At 40.2% G+C, this 26,870-nt stretch overlaps 2 protein-coding genes across 6 annotated transcripts; one reads left to right on the top strand and one right to left on the bottom strand.

The window, feature by feature from the left end:
* Positions 1-1,147: 1,147 nt before the first annotated feature.
* Positions 1,148-22,069, bottom strand: METTL9 (methyltransferase 9, His-X-His N1-histidine). Its single transcript, XM_055805897.1, has 5 exons — positions 21,491-22,069; positions 16,817-17,007; positions 14,328-14,537; positions 13,059-13,243; positions 1,148-1,877 (listed from the first exon to the last, which is right to left on the bottom strand). Exons 1-5 carry the CDS (start codon positions 21,662-21,664, stop codon positions 1,672-1,674), a joined length of 966 nt encoding a protein of 321 aa, XP_055661872.1. The 5' UTR covers positions 21,665-22,069; the 3' UTR covers positions 1,148-1,671.
* Positions 1,945-20,190, top strand: IGSF6 (immunoglobulin superfamily member 6). Of its 5 annotated transcripts, none has more exons than XR_008747463.1 (7): positions 1,955-2,784; positions 4,414-4,764; positions 5,664-5,770; positions 6,913-6,969; positions 7,620-7,703; positions 15,116-15,342; positions 17,387-20,190. XR_008747463.1 is itself a non-coding variant. In XM_027778918.2 (6 exons), the coding sequence occupies exons 1-6, from the start codon at positions 2,718-2,720 to the stop codon at positions 9,111-9,113; spliced, it is 915 nt and encodes a 304-aa protein (XP_027634719.2). In that variant the 5' UTR covers positions 1,945-2,717; the 3' UTR covers positions 9,114-9,281. The 5 variants fall into 5 exon arrangements, 3 of the variants coding, with proteins under 3 accessions (XP_027634719.2, XP_055661871.1, XP_013150767.2); XR_008747462.1 differs by lacking the exon at positions 17,387-20,190 and adding an exon at positions 16,392-16,705 and having other exon boundaries at positions 15,116-16,346; XM_027778918.2 differs by lacking the exons at positions 15,116-15,342; positions 17,387-20,190 and adding an exon at positions 8,840-9,281 and having other exon boundaries at positions 1,945-2,784; positions 7,620-7,678.
* Positions 22,070-26,870: the final 4,801 nt, after the last annotated feature.

Below are 26,870 nucleotides of genomic sequence, written 5' to 3'. Positions count from 1 at the left end.
AGTAACATATTTCCCCACTATTAGATGAGTACAAAAGAGCATAACAAAAAAAAATCCAAAACCAAACCAACAAAAAAATAATTAAGGATTCACTCCAGAGCATACATCGCTCATTTTTCCAACAGATAAATCTGACTCTACTTTGTGCCAAAATTCAACAGCACATGCTGAAACGAGACGATTACTGGGCCTGAATTACTGTTGGGAAAAAACCCCCACAACAGTCAAACCCCTCACCCCATACTAAAGAATACTTAGAATTAGTGTGTATATATAGAGAGAGAGATAGATAACTGAGAATAAAAGGCTATTAAATTAGCAAGAGAAATCACTAACCATCAAGCAAAGGAAGTCCAAGGTAAACCTAAAAAGATACGCTGAAGCACCCTACCTGGCATAAGATCACCAATCAAAAAAAAAAAAAACCCAAAACATACACAACTTTTTTAGACTTCAAAAGCAAAAGATAAGTCGGTTCTTTCTTTACTTACCAGCTGATACACAAGCTGAAGTTTCTTTGCTCTCTCACACTTACATTCCAAGCAACATAAGATAGACACCTGCCAGTTCTGTACTACTTATGATGCCGCTTGATGCTTTAATGGAAGGTTACATCCCAACTTCCAGAAATTATCCATTTTAAACAGAGTTTTCAAAAAAAGACATATTAAAATAAATGACATTTAGTGTTCCTGAAGAAAAGAACATGTCCCAAGCTAGCAAAGCCTTCAAAATCAGGTTGCTATAGCCTGATCCTCAGAGGCAGTTTGACCCACAAAATTTGCAAGAAACTGCCTGCAAGTTTTTTAAGCTGAAAGCCTTTGGAAACAACTTGGTTAGAAAGTTTGTTACTAAATCCACCAGTTCCAAGTGCAGTTTTGGCAAGTTCTACCATCATCCCTTTAGCTGGAAAATGGCATATGCAAAAGCAATGAGGATTTATGAGGCTTTGAGAAGAACATGAAGGAAACCCAATCAAAAGTGATACATTTTTTGTGGACTATTATCCCTTCAAACAATACTTAAATGCTTTTAAATAAACACAAGGTTGTGCTGCTACTGAGAGCTTGACTCTCAACACAAAGAGCAGTTGCTGCAGACAAGCATGACTGGTTACAAACACGAACACAAAAGTTAATGCAAAACATCATCTCAAAAAAAGTTTATTAGCATGATTAAAAACATGTGAAGAATGACAGTAAGAGAGAAAGTAACAGCATGGAAGAACATCCATTTCAACAGTTTATATTCAACAAGGCTTGAACTGAATGGGTAACTTTATTGCCAGATTTCTCTTGATTTCTTTAACAACAGTTCACATTGTATCAGTTTCATCATTATTAGGACTATTGCTTTTGTTTGGATCTGATCCCTGTTGCAGGTAAGTATAAAAAAAAATATCCCCCATTACTGCTGGATTGCAAAATGCATTGTTGGTTTAAGAGCTGGTAAAAAAGAAACTCTCAACTGAAGAGTCTGTTTAAAAAACAACCTTTTTTTCCTAATCGCACTACAAAGAAATACATTAGTATTTTGGCCTTTAAATTTCTTACATGGTATTTATTTAGCATGGCAGTCCCCGAATTCCCTCCCTTTAAGTAACCATAAATCAAACCCCTCTTTCAGAGGCTGGTTCTTGTGTTAGATTCTGAAGATTCACTTCATACACGCTTACACTGGCTTGAGGACAAAAACAGCATCATCTAGTACATAGTAGTCATTATACATGTCACCTTCACAGAGGTATGGCAGTCTGGTGAAAGCCTCTATGGCAAAACCAGCTTTACTGAAAACTTCTGGCAGGCTATTCACTTGTTCTTCCCAAGTGTGCCCTTTGATTTCCAAAACTTCTGAGGGTTTTTCCCACTTGCCACCTACTGAGAAAACAGAACAGTTTTGTTTAAATTATTAAAAAACCCAACTTTATTGTGCGTTGCATTTTCTTACAGAAAGCAGATTACACAGATTGTATTCGATTCCACTCCAGATAGGATGTCGGCAAGCCAATTGTAGAGTAAGATCAGTTCAAGTTTTTGCCTATTGTTCACAAGCAGCTCCTTCTTAAGATTATCTTTTGTTACATTTTTAATTAGCAGTTCCAAGACTGGCTGAAAAGTAATTTCCACTAGTGAGGCTGGTGTTCAGCAGACATGGACAGACAGACAATTTAATGAAGATATTTTCCAGCATTATAAAATCTCTTCTTTATGTCCCCTGTTTGGCCAAAGATGGCTTCAGGTAATTATAGCAAATAAAGCCAGCAAGTTGAAAATCATGATTAGCTGTGAAGCTTCCATTAGTAGACCACCACATTATAATGGGTTGCTACAGAGTATTTGTTCCTCCAGTGGCCACATACTAGCTGACACAGTAAAGACTGCTTAGGGTCATATAAAACTAAGAAGCCCAACACTCGTAGCATGCTAAAAGCCATGTTGTCATTTGTTATATCCAACAGAATAACCTGAAGGATTACAGGTGCAACTCTCAGAAGTTCAAAATCTAAAATGCTTCACTCATTTTCTGAGTAATGTCATCCGCAAATAACAAATGTTACCTGGTTTGGTCTGTACCTTTAAGCAATTTGCTAAATGCAATAGTAAACACCCTTCTAAACAGGAAGTTCTAAATCTTGTGATGCAGATGGTTCTGCAACTCCAGAGATTTCCTAAGTTCCTCTTCCTTCAAGCAGAATCATTTCAAGAGACACACGAGAAATGGCATCTTTGCGCCAGTTAAAAAATGTGATAATGCTGGCATTTGACTGGATTCTGTACGGTGCTGGTAAGACTTTTTTTTAAACTTCTTCTGTTTTCCCATGTGATAGCAGTTAAACAAGATTGAAAATGCTGTGGTTATGATTTGCAGCATAGCCACAAAGTAAGAGTGGTGAAAAGTTTTGCTGAGAATCAAGCTAACTTCTGCTATCTTCATACAACTTCCAAATTAAGCAACTGTTAGCAAATGCTTTTTCTTCCAAAAGCCTGAAACGCTCCTGTAAGCTATGATTTCTGGGTCAAATACTACTGCACTTCCCTGCAAAGAATGCTCCAGCAGCATGGTTTCAGTGCAGCTGTGCTTGTTTGGGAGGGTTTGGGAAGTCCAGCAGACAGTATCTACATGAACTGAAGCCATGAGGTCTGCTCTGCAAAGCCACCCAGAGCCCTAGAGTAAGGTAGGAAAGAAGATCAACTGCAGGAGCACAAGCTAACTGCCTTTCACTGTACAGGGCGCAAGTACACCAACAACCTATATTACCACAATCTTCAGATTGCTGTAGCTACTATGGAATGGTTCTGATGTTGATCTGACAGAGTAGTAGAGCTTCATTTTGTTCCTGTAGAAGTCACAGACACTGAATCTGCTTGGAGTTGGTCCATAAAACGCTCAGTGAGAAAAATGCAGGGCCAAGGCTGATTGTCTACCATGGACAGGCTTATAAATTGTGTATCAGCAGTAGATTAAGAGACTTCAGTTTATTTTTCTTTTTATTTGTTATTTTTTAGGAAGTAGAAAAAGGTGCTGTTGAGCTACTACCTTCATTTTCACTGCGGTAATCTCAATCTCCTTGTTTAAATGATTAAGCGGTTTATTTGAATAAAATTAAATATACTAAAACAATATTTAAAATATGGATTTCAATAAGGACTTGGAAAAAAATAATCCCAGACCAGTCACATTAAACATTACATTTCAGTTCCTTAATTAGTATTCTCTTCTCTGATTAACCTTCCCATTTTTTCTGCACACATTTTTAAATGTCAGAACTAACAAGCAATATTATTATCCTTAGAAACCCAGAGTCAATGTATGTGATTAAGTGGAAGACTGTCTAGGAAACTATTATGAATTCTAATCAATGTTATGAAACTCCTAAATTAGAAATGTCTCTATGTCATTTCCACTGCCTGTCATCAGGCTGTCTCACTTGACTCAGATCAGCATCAGTAGAGGAGAGCGAAACCCTTGCAGAACTACTCCATGGAGCATCTACAGTTATGGCACATGATACACACACACTGTCCATTACCCCCCTAAACTCCCAAAACACTCAGGACTAAATCTGAGGCAGGGAACTACACAAAGTACTCTTTCGGTCTTCTCCAGAGCCCAAGACGACATGCACATTATTTCAGATACGTGAATCTTCTCTCCACTTACTCAGAAAAACAGAAACCTAAGCACATTACCACATAGGCAAAACTGTTAAATGAACACATGGGCAAGCTGTAGGTATTGGCTAAAAGAAAAGTTTGCTGGAAACAACCTTAAAAATTTCAAGTTTGAAACACAGTTGTTTTTCCTCCTTTCCTCCCACCTTTTCTTGAATGAACCAGAAGTATCTTATTTTCTTTTACATTGTGCCCTGCTTTATAACTGTCCCTCACATTGCCAATTGTTTACTCTCAACAGGTGCTACAGATATCTGCCGAGTGACTGTAACACAACCCAGATATCAGGAAGCTGACTACTCCATGCACACCGTGTTCCTCACATGCGCTTTCTCTGCTTCTGGATGCTCCTCAACCCCACCTCAAGTTCTATGGTTTCGCTTTTTAACTAATGAACATCAGGATTTGTGTACTCCTGGATGCACAAATCATCAGAAGTACACAGTACATTTATCAGGAAATAATAGTTCACTTCAGATCAATGATCTAACTGTAGATGACAATGCTGTTTATATCTGTGGAATAGCATTTCTAGATTCAAGTTCACCCCATTCTAAACAAACAGGAGATGGAACAGTACTAACGAAGACAGGTCAGTTGATCATTCCTTCTTAGTGAAGTACTCTAAGAAATAAATTCTCTTTCCTAAATATTGTCATTATTTACACTTTCAAGAATGGCATTTAAGATGGAAATACCAACAAAACCGTTAGGAGTAGTATGTCTGTATCAAAATATCAATAGTAAAACCATGGAGGGATTCTACAAATAAGGATCTTAACCTCATTTGCTAATTAGACTGTTCTGTCATATGATGCAAACGACTCTAGAATTCTACAAAAGAAGTTTTGTACTCATGTTATCTAACCACACTCTACATCCTCTTACATAAAAGACTTTAATGGCTATCAGGAAGGAAGTATCAACAGAAAAATGGGAAGTAGAGAAACTGACTTTTAGTGGAAATAGATGCAGCAGAGTACAGGGTCTCAGAACTGGGGATTCACTGGGCCAACCTGAAAAAAGTTTTAGTTCTGAACCTTTGCATCATTTGCCTTCTAGTTAAAAAAAGTGATGAAACTTCATTAACTACATTTCAGTTCTACATACCTAAAATAGCAAAAAACCAAAACAAAACCCTAGCTGGATTATTACTTTCCCTATATTCCTTCCTTCCTTCATCTAATTGCGTTTCTGAACAAAAGCTTTATTCAGATATTCCTTTACAAGAGCAGAAAACTGGATTCCATTCTCTGTCTACCCCTAAAGGAATGGTTCATAATCAAAAATAACAAGTCTCCATTGCCCTTGCAAACATTCCAGGAAACAAGTGATCTCACCGAGGAATTTGGACTGAAAATGAACCAGAAAAATACTGATGGGTGTCAGGTCTTTAATTCCTCAGAGGAAGGGGGCTGAAATGCAGAATTTTAAGAAAGTTATGTGAATCAGAAGAACTGTCCTTTATTCTAACACTCACTTTTAATGAAGGAGCAGAGAAGCAGATCAGCAATGGAAAACTCATCTTCATGATCATCGCCTCATCCTTACTGTTTCTCTACAGCACTACTGTATTCACATTCTTTGTAGTCTACAAGGTAGGCTCAAAGTGATTTTTCTGATTTTGTTCATTTTTTAAACTGCTTAGATTTACATCTCCATAAGGAGAATAAAAAGACATTCCTAGATTCCATAATTTTTATGATTTAAGTTTTAAAACAGTGGCTAGTTGAAGTTCATATGCTGCACGCATCTGCAAACTCTTGTGTGGCACATACCTGTACTCCCAATAGCAACCAAACTTTCTTTTTTCAGTAAAGTGTCTAAAAGACTAGGTATTCTAAAGTTAAAATTATCCTGAGAGTACTAACCAGCAAGTTGGAGATTATCTATCACAGCACGCTCAAAAAGCAAACCTAGGAAGTACCATCGTAAGTCATCAACTCTTTGTTTCCAGTAAAGGTAATTTATATTTAATGTCAAAGTATCTGTGAGAGCTGCAGTAAAGTTACTGCAGACTGACTTTGCTTGTGTAATGAAATTCTACTCATATACCACACATATACAGATGAGAGACCTTGGTAAAATTTAAAATATCAGAGATTTGGAAGAAGTTTTATGCTTATAGAAAACAAACACATTAAAATGTGCCTCATTAAAAGTTACATAACTACTGAATTTATTTTCTAAAATTGTATCTATTTATTTTTAATCTTGAACAAAATTTGTGTTTAGTTAAAAACAAACATCCAAAGCTGCAACTGGAATCTTTACATAATAATGAGATGCTGACATGAGAATGAGGACTAAGTGCTATAATATGGTGAAATGGTTCTTTGCTGTAGTGATCACTGTCTGAGCATACAGACAGAACAGTCTTTTTCATTTTTGCTTTTCTTTAAATGGGGTCGAGTAGTATGTGGGAAAAATCTTTAAAAATTAAAAACTGGTATCCATGATGCCATTGGTTTATTTTTGAGAATTGGGTAGTGCTTCAGGCAGGTCCCACTGTACTCAAAGCAAAAATACTTGAAACTTCTAGTACCAGAAGCTGAAAAAGGCTTTACATGCTTGGAAAACTTCTGCAATTTTTCCAATGGTATACGCTGATCTAATGAAAGACTTTTACCTACCAACTGATGTTGTAGAAGAGCAATGCTTTTAACTATTCTACCACCTTAGCAGTTGGCTTCTCATCTTATGTTTTAATAATTTTTCATTTTATTATCCCTCCCTCCAGTTAAAACCAAAGCTGCTAAAGAGAAGCGGGAATGAAGACCAAAGACCAGAGAACAGTGTATGTCATCACTTTGTTTGCTTTTTTAGCGATTCGGAGCTTTTTTTCCACCCTGCTGTTTTAAAGTATACTGGGCATCAATTTTGTGATTAATCGATGATTCAGTTAAAGAGACATTCAGAGCTGTTAAGGCTTCACCTCAGATTTGCACAAAACTAGTTAATAAATCTACATTTAACCAATTTTAACTGATAATTTATTTTTAATGAATTGGATACAGGACAAAGTCAGTCTATGTAAAGGCCATATCTAATACCATCTTCCTTTAGGTTTTAAGTAAATTCTGTTAGAACTTCTGAAAATAACAAGTTTTGCTATTAATTTTTTGTTTGTTGAAATGGTGCATTCAGGTAAGCCCTCATGTATTTAAAACAAGTCTATTAAGAACCTCTATCACCATGTATTCTTGAATAAAAATCAGAAGTTACACTTTTAAATATCCAGTACAGAAGGTATATATGTTAAGAGATGTAATATTAATGCAATTTTAAACCCTACTGCCTGCCAAGGCCAATGTTCTTAAAGTGTTATTAAATAACATTCCCAAAGACATACACAGGGAAAAAAATCAGAATTATAAAAGGTAAAAAAGGATGTCTCCCCCCACTTCAAATGTAGCACTGACCTAAAATATTTTAAATAATTTGCAGAAAATCTGTAGCGGACGAAAAATTTTTCAAGCAATAGCCCAAGAACTTCAAAAGCAGAGGTACGCTGAACACTGCCAACAGCCTGTGAGTACCTATCTCTCCTAAATTTCAATATTGGTAAAAACAGAAGCTGAGTTTTTAGGAGTATACCATTTCTACTTCCTCTAGAAATACATTTTTCTTTTTTTAAAGTTGACACAGGTCTAAACAAAATACTCTGCACAACAGTCAAAGATATTATAAAGCATTCTAAATGCCCATACATTTAAAATTGCATATATATATATGATACTATATACCTTATAGAATATGTACATTTAGAAATTAAATGTTCTATTGATTTGTGTTTTGCCAAGAAGATGTCTCAACAAGTGATTCTGGACCGTCTGGTAAAATGCATAGAGTTATTAAGAGTTTGCTTTTGAAAAATACTGCAATTGTAGTTCCCCTTGCTCCCTTAGCCCAGAGTAACTAGCTGACAGAAACGTAACAAAACTGTTGTAAAAGCTCTACAACATTCTTCGACATATTTCCCCCTCCTTCAACATACAGAGCCTAAACTAAGCATTCAACCTCACCAGGTAAAGCCACACAACTTATTTCATCAAATTTATGTCCATGAGTCTTATATGACTATATGACAATAATTTTGCACGTGCCATCTAAGTTACAAAAAACCCCTCACTTTAGCAGTTGTGTATTTGCAAGCAAAGAAAATGGCTTCAAAATCCTGCTTCAAAAATGTTGCTTTTCTTGAGGAACAGTATAAATTTTCCCCTGTTCTGAGCATGCACCACACCACTTCAGAGATGCAAGGAGAAACAAAAGAAATAGAACAAAGTCAAACATTTTTATACATTTTTACTTCATTTATTTCCATATAGCCCCTATTGTTTTCCTCTATGATTACCCCTTTAAAGACTTCCAAGACCCTGTTGACGTGACCCGATTCTTGGTTTGAGCATCAGATATGAACACAGTGAAAATAAGGGCTATGTTTTACTGCCTCTGTGTTCCCTGGAAATTAGGAAAAACCAAGAGGAAAAGAAATACATTTTGAATCCTGTAGATGACATGTGGACAAAAGCAACTGGATTAAACGGGGAGAAAGGAGTTTACTGAAACAGTAAAGGGATGGAGTTTGCCTCAAAAAGGAAATTCTGTCTTTATAAAAAAAAAGTTCACATCACTAACAAAATACTTCTATATTTTTCCCCTAGGATGATGTGGAAGATAACACTGTTTATCAGAACAGATGAGCATGTGTGGCAGTTCAGATTTGTTCAGTACTCTTCATGCAAGCAAAAGGGGCAGATGAAAAAGTTAAGCTTCTTTACAGACTTCCTTTGCTTTAAAGGGAGAGGAGAAAAGCTTGCAGGGCAGTGTTCTTCACCCAAAACCAAGTGCACTGTACATTACATTTACATTATATATTACTTCAATTTTCCATTCTGCAAGAACAAGAACCATGGGAAAAGACTTCATCTTTCATAAGATGACTGCTAATGCTTCACAAAAGTTTCCTTTTTCAGTTTAGATTTAATTCTATGTCTTTTTCTCTTTACATAAATTTACATGTATTCCTTTTACATGAATTGAGCATTTGTGAAAGATGTATGATGATTGACAGCAACAGAAAATAAACTCATTTCATAGGTGAAATTCTGGTTTTAGTCATGTTAGTGTGATAGTTATCGATGTACAGGTACACAGATCATTACTGAGCAGCTTAAACAGAGCAAAACTTACGTGTTCTATAGACAAGCAAACAGAAAAAACAGACAGTAGAGAGGCATTTACTATCATGGTAAAGCTCGTTTGGGATGGGAGTTCCTTCCTAGCCTATTTATAGAAGGAAAGTAGTGGTCATAGTAAGAAGGTTGCTCCTGCTATACTAAAATTCACTTGCTAGACAGAAACCCCCATCTTCCAGTCCTATTATCTGAAGTCAAGACTACCTGGAACACCAACTTTTGCCTCTACATCCCTGTTCAACACAGATACAAACACAAACACAGATATTCCATACCTTGAATAGGTAGTATACTATTGTTATCATCATTTAAATAAAGCAAGGCTTTGTTTAACAAATGAAACAGCATTTCTCACTTCAGCGAGATGAGAACTGACAACTGAGACAAAGCAAGGGTCCATCTAGCATAGTACCATGTTTCCAGCTCAATTTAGCAGCAAGTATTTCTGGGAAGACAGAATCAACACTTTTCTTTTCTTAACCCTTCTAATCAATCACAAGGACATTAACATGCTCAACAAGAAATTTTCACAATCCCAGGCTGCTAGGGTTTACTACTTCTGAAGTATGGCCTCTCTTGACTTTTTTATTCTAGAGAAACTTAAACCAGTCTAGTCATATATTATCTAATAATGCCTTTATATAAATGATGTCTATATTAGGAAATACAAAGGATTTTATGGGATACCTACCAAAAATATTGTTATAATAATACATGTTCTTTATGTGACTAGTCTAATATGCTTCATCTGGCTTACTTATCAAATTTAGACATGTGCAATAAGTGCACTACTTTTTGTTGTGGATGTTGAAAATAAAATTCTGAAGAGCCCCAGAAAGTCTATGATTAAGCTACTCTGGACTCTAGGTGTCACTGTAATTCCAGAAACAGTAAGCACAGAAATATATTTCACCTCCTCCTCCACCTTGCTTTGTTCTCTTAACCAGTCACACAGACACTTCTAACAATTACCCTCCCATTACGTTACATGCAATAACTCAAATATCTTGTTTTAATTAAAGCTATTCCTCCATTTCTAGAAACTGATCTATGCACTGATCAAACGTGTTACCTGCCTCATCTCTTCTCCATTTGTTCCCCCCTCTAAAATTCATAAGTCTCTCTAGGCAGGTCCAAACTGTTTTTAATTAGCTGCTACAAGAAGTTACTTGAGCCATGAAATGTTCTCCTCTTTGAGTGTTCCAACTATTTTTTTTGTTAAATATAAAGCATATGTACATATCTAACACTTTTCAAAATGTATCATCGTGTAGAAAGGCTGAATGAAAATAATGAAATTCCAAAATCATTTTGTACATCATTAAGACAGTCTGGCAGTCTACTTCTTTAGACTAGAGTTAAACAGATCTTAAGTGGGAAAGCTTCAGTGGAATGACAGTAACTTTTGTGTGTGCTAACTCATATGGGCCCATACCCGTAACAGTAGTAAACAGATAAACTGAGTATGTTTTTAAGTTTCAGAACATATTAAGGGAACAAAACTACCTTAAGCAAAATGACTAATCTGCTACAATTCACCATCACAAACAAAAGTATGACTTTGGTTTACAAGACATCTTACAACACATTTCAACTTTCAACAATAGCAATGACAGAGTTCAACAATCACAGAACAGGTTCCCAGTCCCTTGGGATTTAGAAATTTAACACACTATTCTCCTCCCAGCATACTGTAGGAGATCAATGATGAAAGATTAAGTGCACTTAAAAGTAGTTTCTTCCTTAATTTATCTACCTCCTGTTGAGCCAGGAAGTCGCACGTGGTCTATCACATGGTTACCCAGCAACACACAGAAAAGTGGATGTTGGGTGCAATAGCGGTTGCAAAACACAATGGCACATAGTTTGAAGGCACACACACAAGAAAGCCACCCAAATAATTTCACAATTTCTACTTCTGATATGCCAACGAAAGGCTAGAATGATACTGCTGTTATTTGGAATTATAAATTTTAGAAAGAGGAAGCCATATTGTTCCACATTATAGGAACAAGAAGCTATAACTAAATATGCCTGATATACTACACAGATGTGTTAAGTCAACCCCCCCATCTCATTTAAGACTTACTACTTTTCAGAACAGTTACAAAATTATATGCTCAAACACTGTACTTTAAGCAATTCTTCATCTGACAGCACTGTTTCTGTACTTAAAACCTCCCCCTCTTCCTCTTCCCACCAAATCACCACTGGTGTATAAAAAGAGAAAAAGAGATTTGGTGCATTTTTGATTGCCCAAATGTTAAGGTTATTAGTTCTGTATTTTCTAGGCATACATGCCTTGCCACAGACAAGTCTTAATACTCAAGGAGAGCCAGTGTCCAAATGATGACTGATGAACACCAGCCTTCTGGAATTCAAACTACCTTCACAGTGCCTCAGCCTGAATCCACAATCATAGACAGACACGTAAAAAAAGGTTTCTAGGCTCTTTTGAAGCTTAGTTGTAAGGACAGATTCATTTGCAAATCTCTCATATGCTTCTTTAAAATGCAACTAGGGGAAATAATGGGAGTTTTGGCACTAATTTTACTTTTTTATTCCAGCTACTAATACAATATAAATAGTGGCTGATGCTTTGTATTACTAGACTGTCCTGGTTTCCACTGGGATAGTTACTTTTCTTCTTAGTAGCTGGTACAACGCTGTGATTTGGATTTAGCATGAGAATAATATTGATAACAGAATGATGCTTTAGCTGTTGCCAAGTAGTGCTTACTCTAAATCAAGGACTTTTCAAGTTTCCCATGCTCTGCCAGTGAGCAGGTGCACAAGAAGCTGAGATGGAGCAGAGCCAGGACCCAAACTAGCCAGAGGGATATTCCATACCACAGAATGTCACGCTCAGCACATAAACTGGGGGGAGATGGCGAGGGCCTGCTGATCGCTGCTCAGGGTCTGGCTGGGCATTGGTCAGCAGGTGGCAGGTAGTTGCATTGTGCATCGCCTGGTTTTTTTCCCTTTAGGTTTTATTCTTCTCTCCTCCTCATTACAATTATTTTTATTTTATTTAATTTTCATTATTAAATTGTTCTTAACTCAACCCACAAGTTTTACCTTTTTCCTGATTCTCCTCCCCATCCCACTGCAGGGGGGGTGGTGGCACACTGTGGGAGTGAGTGAGCAAGCAGCTGTGTGGTACTTAGTTGTTGGCTGGGGTTAAACCATGACCACAGGGGTCTACAGTTTACTTTGAGAGCTCATGTTGGAAAGTGAACATTATCTCCCTATGAATTTTTAGGTGCGGTTCATCTGGAACACTTGACACAGCTTGACCTGAACTGCTCTATTCAGCATTACAGACAGTTCTGATGGTTTTCCTGAGTCAGTCACTAGAGACAACTGGGGTTACCTATATGACAGCAGCAGAGGGCCCTAATCAGAGATCAGTTTTCCCATGTTGCTCCAACACAGCTCGAATGTGGCAATCTGCAGAACAGGATATGTAACTTCAATATTTGAGCTTTTTGTTGGTGCCAACAACCTATGTTGGGGAATTAAGAAAACTGCTGACATCATGTGGCCTATTTACCTATAAATTCAGACTTCTGAACATGCACAAATACAAACATGCCAATTACTTATTATACATTTAATTTGGGATACTATATCCTACAAGTTTTTTTCTTTACCTACCTAAACAGCTATTAATCTGTGTACTTACCATTTTCCACATAGGGGTGAAATGGCAGAACTAATGCTAGAATGACTCTGCCTCTAGTTGGCTCCAGTACACTTCTAATATCTTTTAATACAGTCAGTGGTTGATCACAGCGATCCAGCAAATTCAAACAGCTGATAACATCATACTGAAATCCTGTGTTTTGCCACTCATTTATACCAAGCACCCTACAAAGGGAAAAAGAAAGAGATACAGTCTTAAACACAAGCTAAGTTCAGAGAGAACCACTGAAAACAAAAATTCCGTGTGGATATGTTGATAGTACAGGTAAGGTCAGCTACCTAGGCAGCGAGAAGAGACAGACATGATGCTTCTGGTCTTTTGGAAAAGAAAACTAAATCAACAATGGGCATGGCTATATATCCAGCCTTATGAACCTTCATATTGTCTTACAATCACCAGTCAATAAAAGGAGACAAAAATCAAAACGCTAAGTATTTTAAAAAGACGTGTTGTCCTAGAGAAGAATTTTCGGTTTTATTCAAGGAACAACAAAGGTGCAATAGGATAAATGGCTTGCATTCTATCCACTCTGACTTACCACTGTGCAAACCTGGACTGCAAAGCAGCTGTTATGTTTCCACTCAAAGACAGCTGAAGAAAAGAAACCTATAGTTTCTTCATTCTTTGGGTTGAAATCTAGGGATATAGTGCCTGAAATACTCACCATTACTCAACAAGACTAGATTTACTGCCTGCAGGAACCTCCAGGAGCTGCGACGAGTACATGAACAAAGTTCTGAAAGTGCTGAGGTTTTTGTTATTAAGTATTAATTCAGTCTTAACAGCTGGAGCTAAGCATAGCAAGAATAAAGATTGTCTGTACTGTGGGATTAGACAGACACAGATTATTGAGGTATCCCTATTACCAGGATTTAGTTTGCTTTTTCTGCAGTACCTGTGTCTTCCTCTTAGAATTTTGGACAGTTCAGATAGACTGTTCATCGGAATTTCATCTTTCTGACTCCCTCGATTAAAGCAATTTATGCAAGCTATGAAGAAAGAGATTTCAAAACTGTTATTACCTATTTTGTCTTAACTGATATAGGGAATATCCACGTAACAAAAGTACTGGTAAGAGGGAACATCAGATGTGTTTGTTTTCCTGCTTTTCTACAAGATAACCTTTTCCATAATGATCACACAATAGAAGAACTGACTGAAAATACTGAACATGCATTAAATATTACTAATAGATTACCATGCTGTAATGTCTGATATAAAGGATGTAGGAAGCATTCAGTACAATACCTGTATTTCTTCTTCTGAAGCTGCCATATCATAGTTTCAGACAATTCAGTGGCATAGATTTCTTCAAAGTGAGGACTCATGACTTTTGTGACTTCTCCATCCCCAGCCCCTAAATCAAGAAGTCTGTGGGACTTCCATTCTGGATTTATTTTAAGCAGTCTTTGAAATTGTTCTGGGGAAAACACAAACATTGAACCCCTTCCAAGCAACCTGAAATGTAAAAACAAGAAATGACCAATTTTGTACGAACTTTAACGGGAAGGACAATGAAGCGATTTAGAATGTGCTTTGGCAGCAACCAGTCACACATAATAGTAGACAAGGTCACTGCCCAGATAAATTTTAAATCTAGTTCAACTTGCCTTGCACTTGTCAGAGATCAAACACATAGCCACATGCAGTTACAGTGGTTAAGACTTCAGGAGGAATGTGATTAGGTAAGGAAGAGCTCATGGGGTGCAGCTCAAGAAAATGATCACATAAAAAAAAAAAAAAAAAAAAGAGAGGAGGAGGGAGAGAAAGGGAGGGAAAGATAAAGGCTGAACCTTATTTGTCACATTTGCAGATTTGAATCTCTGCCACCTACCTTGAAAAAGAAAAAAGATAAAATAACAGAAGAAATAAAATGGCTGCAGATGCAGAACTATGCACAATGAATGAGGAATAGGATGTAGAACTAGGAGGGAAGCAAGGGAACAGATTTAAAGAAAGAATGGAGGTAACACTGCTGGAGTATCAAAAGATTGTTTTTAATTTTATATTACAACAGCTTTTGCTGCTATCTGCAGATCCTGCATTCAACATGAAGAGCTGTGGAATAGAAAACAGGCAACTCATTAAGGAATGGGGTAGAGGTGACAGTTGGATTCCTTACGGATCAAGTCAGTGACATACCTGCCCGTAACTGTTAGAAGACTACACAGTGACAGATTTCAGCTGTCATAGCAGACTTCAGAGGATGAAAGAATTAGGAGAACAAGCAGAGGAAGAAGAACTGGTCAGTAATAGACTGAAGGTAGGTAAATACTATTATTTAAACTAATGTTGGATGGCAGGTTAAAGACAACAAACAGAAATCTTTTACATTCAAGGAGGCAAAAAAAAAAAAAAAAAAAGGTAAACAAAGATAAAAAGAATCAAGGAATAAAAAAAACTGTGAAAAGGAGGCAGCCTAGGAAAGATTGACCATACTAAAAAACAAAGAAACAAATACATAAAACAGAGTATACAAAAGCCATACAGAAAAAACTAACGCAGGATATTAAATGTATAAAAATAAACAGAATACAGCCAATTTAAGTAGGGCCCCCTTGCAGCACAGTTGTGTCAGTCCACACTGCATAATTGGCTCATAGCTATTATTCCTAACAGCACTATGAGGTGTTATTCAAAGCACTGGAGAGCCTTTGAAAAAAAATAGAAGAGAAAGGAGGAAGAGGAGACCAAAGAAACCTTTATATAAAGCTACAAGTAATGAAGAACACCGCAGGGAAGCTCATGAAATCATCTGGTTAGAAAATAAGGGAAAAGATTATTTTTCTAGCCTTAGCAGACAGCTACTATCCTCATATCAGACTGTGCAGAAGTATGTAGTGTGCGCAGAGGTGGGGATGGTGGAGAAATCAGGTAAATGTAACAAAATGCATACTTCCTAAGGTCAAAATTGATAAGCTGTTAAACATACGTCTGAATGGGTTGACACGAGCAAAAAAAAGGCACTGTTTTTTGGAAGAAATACTAAAGCACCCACAAACAGCTAAACTCCCCTGCAGTCACAAAAGAGATGGATGCAATAACACTAGGAGAATATTGGTTTATAAGCTTCTCTTTTCCTGCCTTCCTGATGTTTCATCACTCAAACACGCTACATCAGAAGTTACCTGTTCAAGTACAGCTTACACACAAATTGAGGTGAACTTAAGTTTTACAGAGTAAGAGAAAGGACAAAATTCTGTTCCACATTAGTGTTATCAGACACAACACTCAGCCAGCTTCTGCACTGTTTAGAAATCCGCCTAGGTTTGCTAGTGGTTGTGCACACACTCTCTAGTAGAAGAGTTTTAGATGCAATACAAAACTGACTGGATACTGCCACCTTCAACGAGGACAATCGCAACAGCAACCAAGGCAGTAGGTAAAGGGCAAGGTCGGGGAGGAGGGTGAGGAAAGAAAGCAGAGAAAGAGACAAAGAGAACACTCTTACTCAGAAGGAAATTAATACAGGTAATGGTTATAAAATACAATTAGAGTCCTCTGACTGTCTCTTATTAATTGCCATTACCTCCTCTGTGCCCCCATACTGGAAATGGTATTCTTCAATTCAAAGGGTTAGGTGTGAAGAGCACAGTAGGGCATTTCAGATCTGTTAGGCTGGCAAAGGGAAAACTACATATTTAAGAAAAGCTGACAGATCAAGGGGTAGGACTAAAGACTTGAGAACTCTAAATCCAAACTCTATTTAGTTTACCTAAGATTGAGTTTTCACTTACCCATTGATAGATGTTCTAGACATAAAGAGGCTAAAAATTGAGGACACAAAAGAGTGATAGAGCTGGATAAACAGCCAGCCTGATTTCTCAATGCTGTTGTTTAAGAAGATCTGTGTTCCTTGGTCAAGGTAACTCTGGACAAAAATAGGCTGAAGGGATTCAGACAACTGTTCTGTGTTGCAGACATACCACTAGAGAAAGAGATAAAGGATCATTAAGAAGTTCAGCAATATAAAACCAGAAGTAGTTAAAACAAATTGAATACATGGAAGGCTATTATTAATTTCCATAAATACAAAAATTTAGGTTTACCTACAGACTTTTTAACAAGCTCCTGGATTAATTTAACTTAGAATTGAATTGTAATCAAGTGAGGACTGATTACTTGCTAAGAAACAATGCTTTTAATTTTTGTCTCAATTACTACCCTGTACTTTGAAGAACTCTACAGAGTAAATTCCCTAGAAAGCAAACACAGGTCCTCTGTGGAACAGCACCATGCTAATAAAATAGTATTAAGCGGGATAACATTGTTTTCTCTCTACCAACTCATTCTCAACTTTTCCCTAGGCATCCTCTGGAAAGAAATCAGCGAGAGTATTTGCAATATTTTTCCAGGAAAGGAGATAAAGAATCCAATCAATACTTTATACCACTGCTTGTCTGTCTTACAGCACTGCTGGACTACGTTTCTTCACTTACCAGTACCAACAAGCAGGTCCACAAGTCTTTCAAAACAATTATGTTTATGTGGCTGCCTCCCAGCATCTCTACTAAACAAAGGAGCAGGTTCCCACATCTAGGAAGCCATCAGTATCAGCTGAAAGGCAGTTCTATATTTTCATATTGGTAAAATCTAAAGCCCAAGCCAAAAGGAGCCAATTATTCCCTTCAGCTTGTGTTACCTGGTAACAACCACTCCTATACAAACTAACCTAACTTTGGTATACAAGCTATTGTTCAATTAATTCTAAAGAAAGTGAACACTCCTTCTTGGTATCAAATGTAGCTGGAAAAGTAATAAACCATACAATATCCTACTATTTTACTACCCATGTGTAAGGCATACCTAAACTCCTTTTTTAATACTTGCTTTACATAATTTTAAATGCAAAAGACTTGTGCAAAACAAGGCAAACGTTTAGAAATTCTGGTATTTTAGAACCCTCACAGCCACCCTCTGCACCTCCAGCAAATGCTTCTAATGCTGCAGGATTCTGGAATATTAGCAGTGATAATAAAATTCAAAAGGTTGTTCATTACTAGCTTGCAATGCCAAGCTAAAAATCCCCTCCACTCAACATGCAAAAGTTACACGAAAAAGTTTTAAATGCAATTTTAATTAAGAACATTGCTATTATTTTTCACTCTCCTACACCTACGCAGAGTTATTGTCAGACCTTCTCACAGAATCTCTAATGCCATTCTGTCTGTGTTCTAATATCAAGAATTATTCCCTACAGCTAACACTCTCGTATCTCCCCCTCAGATCTTGCAATGATGTTCCTTAATCTGGCTGCATGTGTTTATTGTGTAGATAGGGAGTTGTAAGTATCTTAAAGAGAAACGGAGAGTTTTAACAGCATCTTGTAAAAATGCATGTAGAAGGACAGCAGTCAGGTGGACGAACTCCCCAACACTTTTAAGAACTTTTAAGACCGAGGACTGTGTCTATAGCAATACTATGCAAAATGCATGCTGACACCCTGATCCGTTCACATTTGTTGTACCTTGTCAGGGGAGGAACAGTCACTTAATGCATGTTTGCACAGTGTTCAGCACAATGGGACTTCCAGTCACTACTGTAATTCAAATAATAATGGGACAGGATTGTAATTCCAGTGTCCTGCTGCTTCACAGTGACAGTGCCAACAAGCAGAGGGGAGTACACAGCCGCACCAAGATCATTATGACAGATTCATAAAACAGGGGCTCCATTAAACACTGACCCAAAGTAGCAAGGGACATCAAGACCCTTCAGCCAAGGAGCGAACATACGCCTGCTTAGGTTTACTTTGAAACCCACTTTCTAATGGGTACATTTCTGGCAGAATCAGGCTCTCAACTGCACTTTCAAACACAGTGGTAGGTAGCACAAGTCAGTCAGCCTTTCCTCTAAAAACCTGATTTTGAGCTAGTCTGTACCACATGATAGAGCCTGGCACAAGGATCCCCAAGACTGCTGATTTACCCATTTTCTTTTCTCACTGTAGCGCAGTGCTAGTTATATGAAGCTGCATAGTCCAGGGATACCTAAAAGGGATCCCTGGTGAGTCATGAAAAACCACCAGCCTGCATACTTTGTCTACACATCTTCAGAAGCCAATTTCAAGAGCCTGGCAGAAGTGAACAATCCAGAGGAGCTGAGGAGAACACCAGGATAGGTATCTGGTTAATTTGTGAGGCTGCTGCCTTGTTACACCGAACACGTTTGGGGTGGCTCAAATGATCTACCTTTTCCAGTGTATTGTCATTTTCAATCCAGAAGAAAATGTATCCAACTATCAAAGCTTTGGGAAACACAGGCTTTGTTTCCATTAGCAATATGACTATAGGTATGCTGTACCTGAGCTCATACACCTTGGCTCTGCCCTGAACTGTCATCTGTTGTTCCAGGATCAGACCATGGAAACCAACAGTTCTACATGTCTTTTAAGACACCTAAATATTGATGTATCTTGCCATAACCACTGGCAGAATGATGATGGTGATAACTGTGAGAAAAGAAGCTTGTTCCCAGAAATAACGTACTGCTCACTGACCTCCTTTAACTTCTTCATGGTTAATCTTGCCAGTAAGTTTATTGGCAACTACCTACATAACAATAGATATACATAATAATAACAGAAATAATAGCAAACTATAAAAAGTGAAAAATCAAAAGAAAAGGCAACACAGGACAAAACCAATGCAAATTTCAAATGACAAAACCTGTGCAAAACAGCTTAGTTCTGGAACTACTTCCAGAATTTTCTTCCATGTACAATATATGAAGAACCCTTTTCAGACCACCAGCTTCATGACAGAAAGTGTATCAATGCCTTACAGCATAACAGTAGAAAACCTACAGCAGAAAAATCTTGAAAGAAATTAAGAACTTCGTTATAATAAAGATTACAATTATTGACAACTCTTGCTTAATATTAGTGAAAGGAAGAAAATGTTCTTTTAGATAATTTATGTAAAACTGATGAAGTCAGTAGAACTGTGGAAAGTACCTGGGCCTCAACACTTACAAGTAACCCCAGAAACTCAGTAATCATAAAATCTTACTAAATAATCAATACTTTAGGGTTAAAATATAGATCAAATAAATTAGAAAAGGAGAGTATGTATAAGTATACAGTATATAAGTATAAAGTATACAGACCATCCACCTGTGAATGACATTATCATCTCCATAACACATTTCCTTGGTTGAACTTATCTTTCTAGTACAGCTTTTAAACAAGACAAAAGACTTTCAGATTTTCTTCGTTCACCAGAAGTTCTTTCTGTAAATCTAAATTCTGCATCTCTTTGTACTTAGGTACTGAACGATCCAAACTGTGGTCATTAAATCCCAGCAAACACAAGAATCAGTATCAAGATTCTGGGTGTCAGTGCCCACCCAGAACACTAAAAAGCTTGAGTAAGGGAAAAGCTGAAGAATTATGGTGCATAAATATGTTCTTCCCCTGTAGAGCAGTTCTCAAGTATTTATGCTATGTCTTCTTCATTAGCTCGGCTCTGTATATTTTACTTATACTAAGTCAGTATCTTCTGTCAGCACTAGGTGTTTTTATCAGCCCTTCTGAACTCCTGTCAAGAGTTTCAGCAGCATTTTGGTAAAATGTAGCGCACCTCTGAACACGTTCCCGATGCAGCCCTATCGCACCCCCATGACACTGCCAGGGTACAGTCCCTAACTCCGCCACAAAGTACTAATCCATGTGCCTACACCGGCCAAACATAGCACTAACCTTTCACCGCGCCGTATCACATCGCAAACTCATCTCCAGTTTGCCACCTAACACCGTTCCCAGGCCGCCGTAAGCTTCGCAGCTTCCCGGCTGCTCACTTTTAATTTCCTCTAGACACACCAGCACTAATTAAAACCGCCTCTGCGATTACTACCCCCACTCCCCACCACCTGCAAACTTCATCCGGCCAGAGCCCGCCAGGAGAAGGCAAACCGGCGGCGGGCAGCCCCGGCAGCCGTCCCGACACCCCCCGAGGCCGGTGTGGGGACACGGCGCTGCCACCCGTCTCGCCTGGCTCGCTGCGACACCCCCCCGCGGCAGGCACCCGAGCCCCCCGTCCCGGCCGCCGGCCCCCCGCGGCTGGGCGCCCCCGGCACCTCAGCGCCCCCGGCCGCGTCCCGCAGGGCGGGCAACACGGCAACTTTTCCGCGGCAGGACCGAGCCGTTCCCTCTCTTTGTCTGGCGCTGCCCGGCGCGGTGCCCCCCTCAGCCCGCAGCCCGCCCCGATCCCCCGCCCCGCGGCGGACGGTACCTCAGGGCGCCCCGGCGAACGAGGAGCCCCGGCCCGGTGCCCGCGGCGGAGCGCCCGGGGTGTGGGGGGTGTGGGGGGGACCCGGGGACCCCCCGCCCAGCCCGGCCCCGCGGGCACGGGGAGGGAAGGCGGGGTGGGGGAGGGGAGGGGCGGGAAGGGCGGCTGCCTCTGGGGCTGTACCTGGTGGTTCTCCCTGGCGCCCGGGGCTGGCTGGCTGTGGCTGCCCATCATATTCACGTAGAGGGACCTGGATAAAGGGCTCCTCAGGTACCTGGCAGGGCCAGACCACATCCTCCTCCTCAGCACCCACAGGAACAGGGTGTAGCAGCCCAGCCAGCCCAGCCACAGTCTCATCGGGGAAGGGGCGCGGAGTCACCCCCTCCCGCTGCCGCCGCCTCCCCTCTCCATGGCAGCGGCGGCGCCGGCAGCACGCAACTCGCCCAGCTCGGCACGGCTCCCCTCCGGGGCCCCGCACACACGCTCGGGGCGGAACGCGCGGCGCCGCGGCAGCGGGGCCCGGCCGGACGGCTTCACTGCGACACGCCGGGGCCTGGCGCGCACCCGCTCCCTCCCTTTCTCTCGCCAATCACGGAGCGGGCGGGGCCGTGGGGCGCCGCTTTCAAACCCGAGCGGGGCAGCTGGCGGCGGCAGCTGCCCGCCCCCGCCGTCGGCACCCTCCTCCCGCCCCGCTCCGGTCACCGGCGGCGGCCGCCCACGGGCACCCCCTCAGCGGGGCTCCGCCGCGCTCTCAGCGGGCACGTGCTTGGCGCCGCCCTGCCACACGCGCTGCGCGTGCGCAGAGTGCCCTGGGCGGGAGCGCGGGGCGCGGCGGCCGCGGCGCTGAGGGAAGGGCGGCCGGTCCCGGTGGGCGCTCGCTGTGCCTGCCGCGCTCCCGGCTCCTAATTTGGCATCGCCCGCTCACCGCCTTGGTAGCTCAGGTTAACCTTAGTCCAAAGGGCCTCCCTGGAATTAGTGCCGTTCATTTCAAAATTTTGCGAAGAGTTCACCAACCAGAGAAACTCTGGGCTGCTGCAGCAGTAAATGCTGGAGGATGGAGGTGGTGCTTGGCCTTGAGCTGTGCTTGGTTTCCATGATCTTCAGGTTTTCCCTGTACACAGACATTTAAGGCCAATAAGCACAGAGGCAATGAGATTCCTAAAAAAACCTAAACCACGGTCATTTAAGGATAAATTGGGTCATTACAGGGTTTACCCTTTAAAAGGGACTTCTACCTGCAGATGAAAGGCTACAGCTGAAACACAAAATTTGCCTTCACACCCTCAGACATTGCTATTCTTGTAAATAACTATTTTGCAATGGCTCAGTTAAACCTTACTGCTCATGTGGAATTTCCGCAACATTTTATTTTATAAAGCCTTTACAAAGCTCACGGCCTGGGCTCTGCAGCAGGAGCATGGGTCACTGCACAGGAGGATCTAAGGCCCTTGGGCCAGGATTTTCTTTGCTGAAGCTGTGGGATGTGCATGCAGAGGAAGTAGAAGTCATCGTGTGGGCAGGGAAACAAGGAGCTTCAGCCTCCCGCATCCTATTTCTACGCATGGGGATGCAGCGGGCTGTAAGGGAGGCTAGTGGGTACAAATGTATCCTTAACGCAATTAATGCCCTACAGAGGAAGGCTAGGCTAGAACAGGCAGGGTTTATTGGAACATTTTAATCTTGGACAGGTTAAGTTTAATAAACATCTTTTGGCTTTTCATCCGGCAGCACGTGCCTTTGCTAGAACAAAAGCCGTGGGTTTGGGTTAGGTACTGCTGTTCTCATGTATACTCTAATAAACACGGGGGGTTTGTGGTAATAGCATAGAAAGTGAGGAATACTGGGTACCACTGGAACTGAAAGAAAATCTAGACAAAGCCGATCTCATTAATCAAATTCCAGCAGAGTATGGCATCAGTGTTATCATCTCTAATCTCAGGAAAATGTTTCTTAACAACCACAAGCAATCCATATCCTTCCTTTAGATCAGATTTGAAAGGCTGGAATCTCATCTCTTACTTTCCTGGTAAGGATGACACTGGAAGTCAGGCCACCGTGGGATCATGGCTTCTACTTGGAAGATCCTTTGAACAAGCACTGATCACATCCAACCTTGCTTATTCTGGGAAATCAGCAAAACCAGGGCAACAACAAAATATTGCCAGAGGATTTTTCTGTTCAGTTCATTTTCACTGATGTTTAATATCCTTGAGGAAAGTTTTTGACATGAGAGCTTTAGACAGTTTTCCACACAAAGATTTTTTTTTTCCTCCAATAGCTAGATGGGCTAAGATGCCTTTTTGGTCTATTTCTTTTTATTTGGCTTTGGATTAGGACTCTTCTTTCTATGTATGTTCTTGTTTGTAAAGACAGATTAGCTTATTTTTTCCCTCCAGGAATAAAACAACTTTATAATCAAAATCCAAAATGACAAAAGCTAAATTTGCTGCTTTTTAAACAGACATCTGCTCACGATGTGTAAACCAATAAATAAAATTGCTTCAGGTTAGTTACATGTTGTTCACAGGAAAACATATCTAAATTTCATCATGTGTAAAATACAGATAAAGAATTGCATACCAAATAAATTAAGAAATACACTAGTTTTTGTCTTTGTATTGTTAGTATACAACCTGAGTATGTTTTAATATTTTTTTTCAAAATTCCTACCCAGTGTTATATTTGTCATTAATATTTTGCTGCAGTAGTTGTATACTAAGCATATTTTTCTTGACAGGCTATAAAGAACGCACTATCCATGCATATTTGGGTAATAATTTTGATGTATTGTCATTTGCATATAGGTTGGTGGAATTGTAACCAATTGCTGGACAACCTCAGAAAACTATATTTTTTGTAAGTGTATGTATACATCACTCAAAGCAATTAGTGTGCTGGGAGAGGATTTCCAGAAAAAAAGGAATCACTCTTTTTCTACTTTCTCCTCAACAATTTATATAGTGTTTCTTCTTTCTCTTGATGGAAAATTTCTATAATCGATTGGCTACCTAGAGTCCAAAAGGTCCAAAACATGCCCAAAGGTTTTAACACAGCCTGCCTTTGTTTTGTGAGGATCACATGGAGCCTGGTCTTCTGGAGCAGAACTTGCAGTGACAGGGCTGGCTGCACAGCCTCATGTATTCCAAGATGTAAATCTGCAATATTCCCAATCAAGTACAGCGATAAAACAACTTTCCCTTCTAGTAAGAAAGTGATTACTAGAAAGAGGTCTTCAAGCTAAACAAATCTAGATAGATAGGTAAGGGAGGAACCATCCCACACACCAGCCAGTGCAGGCTGGGGCTGAGCTGCTGGGGGGCAGCTCTGCGGAGAAGGGCCTGGCAGTGCTGGTGGGCAGCACGTTGCCCATGGGCCAGCAGCGTGCCCGTGTGGCCCAGAAGGCCAGTGGTGTCCCGGGGTGCACGAGGAGGAGCGTGGCCAGCAGGACGGGGGAGGGGATCCCCCCCCTCTGCTCTGCCCTGGTGAGGCCGTGTCTGGAGTGCGGTGTCCGGTGCTGGGCTCCCCAGGTCAGGAGAGACAGGGAGCTGCTGGAGAGGGGCCAGCGGGGGCTGCGGAGGTGATGGGGGGCCCGGAGCATCTCCCCTGTGAGGGGAGGCTGAGAGAGCTGGGCCTGTTCAGCCCGGAGCAGGGAAGGCTGAGGGGAGCTTCTCAAGGTCTACAAACACCTTAAGGGCAGGTGCCGGGAGGACGGGGCCGGGCTCTTTGCGGTGGTGCCCAGCGGCAGGACAAGGGGCAACAGGCACAAGGTGCGGCACTGGAAGCTCCACCTGAACACGAGGCAGAACTCCTTTCCCTGGAGGGTGCCGGAGCACGGGCACAGGCTGCCCGCAGAGGCTGCGCTGTCTCCTCCTCTGGAGACGTTCAGAACCCGCCTGGATGTGGCTCTGTGTGACCTGCCCCAGGCGACCCTACTGTGGCGGGGGCTGGGCTGGATGATCCCCAGAGGTCCCTTCCACCCCTGACCTTCTGGGAGCCTGTGATCTAAAATCCTCTCCCCCAAAGGCAACCCTGGAAGCCCAGCTTGTGGGTCTATCCAGCACTCTAAGACAACTTCCCCTCAGTTGTATGTTCTTTTACAAAACCAGCTAGAATTCTTTTGGCTGCATGTACCACTGAGCTTTTCCCTGAGCTGGCTTAATTCTACAAGAGCTCAGAAGTATTCGTGGAGATGTGGCTTATCTTAACTGTTCCTTCCCTTCCTGCTTGTCTTTCCTGACAGCACCCATTAAGTTTACAACCCTATTCAAATGTAAACATCCTACTAGCCATGTCAACATAGTATATTCATGAATTACTGAGCAGTTCCAAAATCAGCACAGCAGGAGACTGGAAAGGTCATGTTGTACAACAGAGGCAGGCCTGTAAGCTCCATAAAACATAAATTTCATTTTTTCCTACTCTAAAATTAAATATACTTTGTTGTAGTTTATTCAATGTTTTCACTCTAACGATACATTACTATTATATTAAACTAACATTCTTTAAGGTCTATTGGATTACATCCTTTTAAATCTAGTAGACACTTTTACCTATTGATTTTCAATATATAAAATTCATTCAGTGTATTAAAATCCAAATGCTCAGAATTTATAGAGAAACTCTAAGAATGGGATTCAAGCATCAAATTTCTCATTCTGTGAAGTTATCACAGCATTTCGTATTTTATATTATACACACTTAAATCCTCTTTTTCAGTTATAAGACTGTTTTAGACATTGAAATTATCAAGATTAAATTGGGGCATTTTTCCAACAGCAGGACTTAAAGCTCAAATACTATTAGCTAATAAGGAGAGAAAGCAGACAAACCAGCTGTTGCTAGACACTGAACTTTTGCCTTTGATCATCCTTTACTTGATTCATGGCCAAAACCAATCATGTAGGTTTAGCAGAGGATAACAAAGTTTAGTAGGTGACAGAGGAATGGAGAAAAAGTGATGTCAATCATAACATACCGCCAACCTTCTATTCTTCTAATTAAGACCACCACCTGAATTTAAAGCAGTTTTCCAGTCCTCTTTTGGAATGGCTACTGGTGCAATGAAAGACACTTTTTTTCCTGCCCTGAGAGCCAAAGAAATAGGACACACAAATGAGAGAAAAATAAATAATAAATTTGGAAAATTATTAATATTTTACCTATTAAATAATTTGTATTTCTCAGATCAGTTTTCTAAACTAGCTTATTCTACACAGTTAACCTCTTGTATCTGAAGGCTGTCTTGCTTAGAAAACTTTGAAAATTTACTTTTCCTGTCTTAATTCTAAAGATGCAGCAGTTTATAGTGGCTATTCAAACTGCCTTCAGTCATATCACCCCTTACTCCTTTCTAATTTCAGCAAATAAAATGGTACCTTTACCAAACATTTTTCAGAAAAAATAATCCTGATCATTGCAAAGAATTCTTGATACAATTTGGACTCGTAAAACCACTTATTAGCTTTCCTGCTGTATAGCACAGTACTCTCCCAGTTGTACAACTTAATGTTAGAACTAAGTAACAAACAGTCATCTAAGAAACCCTATTTGTGGAACAATAACA

The sequence above is a fragment of the Falco peregrinus genome, chromosome 5, assembly GCF_023634155.1.
Source record: "Falco peregrinus isolate bFalPer1 chromosome 5, bFalPer1.pri, whole genome shotgun sequence".
NCBI classification, from domain to species: Eukaryota; Metazoa; Chordata; class Aves; order Falconiformes; family Falconidae; genus Falco; species Falco peregrinus.
Note: the sequence above shows the minus strand (reverse complement) of the source record. Positions and strands in the feature narration are given on the sequence as shown.

Bases quoted from the DNA above. Each gene is read 5' to 3' on its own strand.
- METTL9 (XM_055805897.1), bottom strand. From the start codon at position 21,664: ATGAGACTGTGGCTGGGCTGGCTGGGCTGCTACACCCTGTTCCTGTGG. The intron at 14,538-16,816 runs GTAAGTGAAAAC...TTTACATTTCAG, and splicing joins TCTAGAACATCTATCAATGG to GTTGCTTGGAAGGGGTTCAA. The intron at 1,878-13,058 runs GTAAGTACACAG...CTGTTTTCTCAG, and splicing joins TCACCCCTATGTGGAAAATG to TAGGTGGCAAGTGGGAAAAA.
- IGSF6 (XM_027778918.2), top strand. From the start codon at position 2,718: ATGGCATCTTTGCGCCAGTTAAAAAATGTGATAATGCTGGCATTTGAC. The intron at 6,970-7,619 runs GTATGTCATCAC...AATAATTTGCAG, and splicing joins ACCAAAGACCAGAGAACAGT to AAAATCTGTAGCGGACGAAA. The intron at 7,679-8,839 runs GTACGCTGAACA...TTTTTCCCCTAG, and splicing joins CAAGAACTTCAAAAGCAGAG to GATGATGTGGAAGATAACAC.